Below are 3,236 nucleotides of genomic sequence, written 5' to 3' on the forward strand. Positions count from 1 at the left end.
GGTAGATTACATTTCTCCAAGTGGCATTGCTGGGTCACGGAATACACACACACACACACACACACACACACACACACACACACACACACACACACGCATGCATTTGTAATTGTGATAGTGATTGCCAAATTGCCCTCCTTAGGGGTGGTACGAATTTATACGTCTCCCCACCTATGTCTGTGAGTGCCTGCCTGTTTCCTCTTGGCCATTCTTCTCTATTATTGAATTGCATTTCAGAGAAGAAGTGCAATGGATTCCGCTGCCCGAACGGCACCTGCATCCCATCCAGCAAACACTGCGATGGTCTGCAGGATTGCTCGGATGGCTCCGATGAGCAGCACTGTGGTGAGTCGTACCCCGCCCCCCTGCCGCACCCCAGGGAAGCAGCTGGGGGTTGTGAGTGAAGAGCACATACTGGACTCAATGTTTCCATTTCCTCTGGACCTGCTTGCGTTTAGCTTCTAACCTTGTTGACCCTGATTGCTTGACCAGGACTCTGAGAGTTTGATCATGGCAGGGAGCTTTGGTTTGGGTGAAGGAGGGGTGGGGGGAAGGAAGGATGTCTTGGGTCAGGGGTGCTCATCCATGAGTATATCCATTGGAACTACCTGGGAGCTTTAAAGGCTACTGGTGCCCAGGTCTCACCCCACCCCCATTCCAAGATTCTGAGTTAATTAGACTATAGAGTGTGGCTGGGGCATTGGGCGTTCTAAGGAGTGCTCCAGGTGATTCTAACGTGCAGTCCAGGCTGGGAACTAATGCAGTAGTGCACAGGTTGGCAAACATGCCTGTGGGAGAAATCCAGCCCATAACTTCTTCTATTAAGTGACATTTTATTTGAGCACAGTCACTCCCATTTGCTTGCGTAGTGTCTCTGGCTGCTTTCATTCTCCAGTGGCAGAGTTGAGTAGTTGTAAGGGAGACTGTGTGACCTGCAGAGCCTTTAGAATTGCTTTCTAGTTGTATTCAAGTCTCCAGAGAAACAGAACCAATGGGATGTGCATGTATATATGGAGACATTTATTTTAAGGAATTGACTCCTGTGATTAGGACGGCTGGCAAGTCCAAAATCTGCAGGTTGGGCTGGCAGGCTGGAGACACAGCCAAGCTAATGTTGCAGTTCAAGGCCAAATCTATCTTCTCACTATGTTGTTACATGGTCTTTTCTCTGCTTGCATCTCTGGTGTTTCTTGTATGAACACGAGTCCTCTTGGATCAGAGCTGCACCCTGCTCATTTTAACCTTCATTTATCCCTTTTTTTTTTTAATCTCATTTATCTCATTTAACCCTAATTACCTCTTTAAAGGCCCTACCTCCAAATACAGTCACATTGGGTATTACGGCTTCAACTATGAATTGGTGGGGGCGGGGGCTACAGATCAGCCCACGACACTGTCCTTCATAGAAGTGTGCCAACCCCTGTATGAGTGTTAGTATTATATTAATAGTGATTAGGATCATGGGCCTTGATGTCAGACAGCTTTGGATTTCAGTTTTGGCTCCACCTTCATCAACTGTGTGCTCTTGGCAAAATACGTAATGCTGCCATCCCTGTTTTCTCATTTTGAAAATAGGCCAATAAAATCTCTCATAGTATTGTCTTGACAGTTTAATGATGTCCTTTTATGTCAAGTGCTTTAGGTCAGGGCGTGGCAAAAACAAGTGCTCAGTAAACGGGCATGTGCACTCAGGGCTAGTGAGGGCCCCCTGGCGCCCAGTGCTCATGGCCTGTTCTCCTCACTGGACCCTTTTCAGAGCCCCTCTGCACACGCTTCATGGACTTCGTGTGTAAGAACCGCCAGCAGTGCCTGTTTCACTCCATGGTGTGCGACGGGATCATCCAGTGCCGCGATGGCTCAGATGAGGACGCAGTGTTTGCGGGATGCTGTGAGTGGGGCAGGCGGGGGAGGTAACTTGCAGTCATGGAAGAAACCGCCGGGGGTGGGCCACCCTGGGGACACACTTTCATCTAGTTTACAGGCCTTGATTGTGTGTCCCTTCTTGCCTTTTCTGAGGCATGCTTACATTTGTTGCTTCAGAAGTGGTGCTTGTTAGTTGCTAGTATACATAGAAAGGGAAGGTGGAGAAAGACCCAAGATCTTGGCTCCAGTGTCACCTTTTCCAACGGGCCATTGTTGCCTCCATCGCTCACTCTGCAGGCCCTCTGCCATGCTCCAGTTTCTTCACAGCACTTATCACCACTTAGCACACTGTGACTTAGTTTTCCTGCCCATCTTCCCCTTTCGGAACGTGCATGTCACGAGAGCAGAGCCTTCATCTTGTGCACTGCTGTAGCCCCACTCCTAAAACTGCCCTGCATGTAGTAGGTACTTGCATCAGTCTATTCAGGCCACTATAACAAAGGACCACAGACTGGGTGGCTTAAACAGCAGAAATGTTTTTCCTCACAGTTCTGGAGGCTAGACATCCAAGGTCAAGGTGTTGGCAAAGATGGTTTTTTCTGAGGCCTGTCTTCTGGCCTTGTAGATGACCGTCTTTTTCCTGTGTCTTCACTTGGTCTTCCCCATGCCTGTCTGTGTCCTAATTTCCTCTTCTTATAAGGACATCAGTCATATTGGGTTAGCGCTCCAACCTAATGACCTCATTTTAACTTATTACTTTTTTAAAGACACTATGCCAAAATGCAGTCACATTTTGAGGTACTGGGGGTTCGTCCTTCAATTAACTTTTGCTTTCCAGGAATCCTTCAGCTAGACCAGGGGTCAGCAAACTGCGGCTCGCAAACCACATGTAGCTCTTTGGGTACGTTCCGTCTCAAAAGTTTGCTGACCCCTGGAAGAGCCAATCCTGTCCCTCACAACAATTTAAAAATTACTCGAGAGCCATAAATATATTTTTACATAATCACCATTATGTGAATAATATCCTTTAAAAATTTTATAGATGAAACTATGATAGTTTTATTTTCATTTTCAGTTTTACTTCAGAGCCACATGTACGTACCCAAAGAGCCGCATGTGGCTGTGAGCCACAGTTTGCTGACCCTGAGCTAGACAGTCTCTTGGGGGAGGAATTGTACTCTTTCCTTTTCTTTCCAAGGAGCATTACTACCTTGAACTGTTCAGTATGAAAGTAATCTGGATTTCATGGATGTTTTTGTTCCTTATCTAGCCCAAGACTAGGAATGATGACTTTCCACAGGATTAAAACATATTTTCTTGCCTTACAACTGATCCTCCTGGAACTATTCTACCAAGAGTTGTGTTTGCAATGG

At 46.8% G+C, this 3,236-nt stretch overlaps 1 protein-coding gene across 1 annotated transcript in view; it reads left to right on the forward strand.

Annotated features, from left to right (window-relative positions):
* The window catches only part of SORL1 (sortilin related receptor 1), a 185,312-nt gene that overhangs the window by 145,755 nt on the left and 36,321 nt on the right, over positions 1-3,236 (forward strand). Inside the window, exons 33-34 of the mRNA XM_019666166.1 lie at positions 238-345; positions 1,757-1,888. Of these exons, the coding sequence (XP_019521711.1) occupies positions 238-345; positions 1,757-1,888 (240 nt within the window). The remainder of the gene's footprint in view (positions 1-237; positions 346-1,756; positions 1,889-3,236) is intronic.

This window comes from Hipposideros armiger, unplaced genomic scaffold (genome assembly GCF_001890085.2).
Source record: "Hipposideros armiger isolate ML-2016 unplaced genomic scaffold, ASM189008v1 scaffold_463, whole genome shotgun sequence".
In the NCBI taxonomy this organism is placed as follows: domain Eukaryota; kingdom Metazoa; phylum Chordata; class Mammalia; order Chiroptera; family Hipposideridae; genus Hipposideros; species Hipposideros armiger.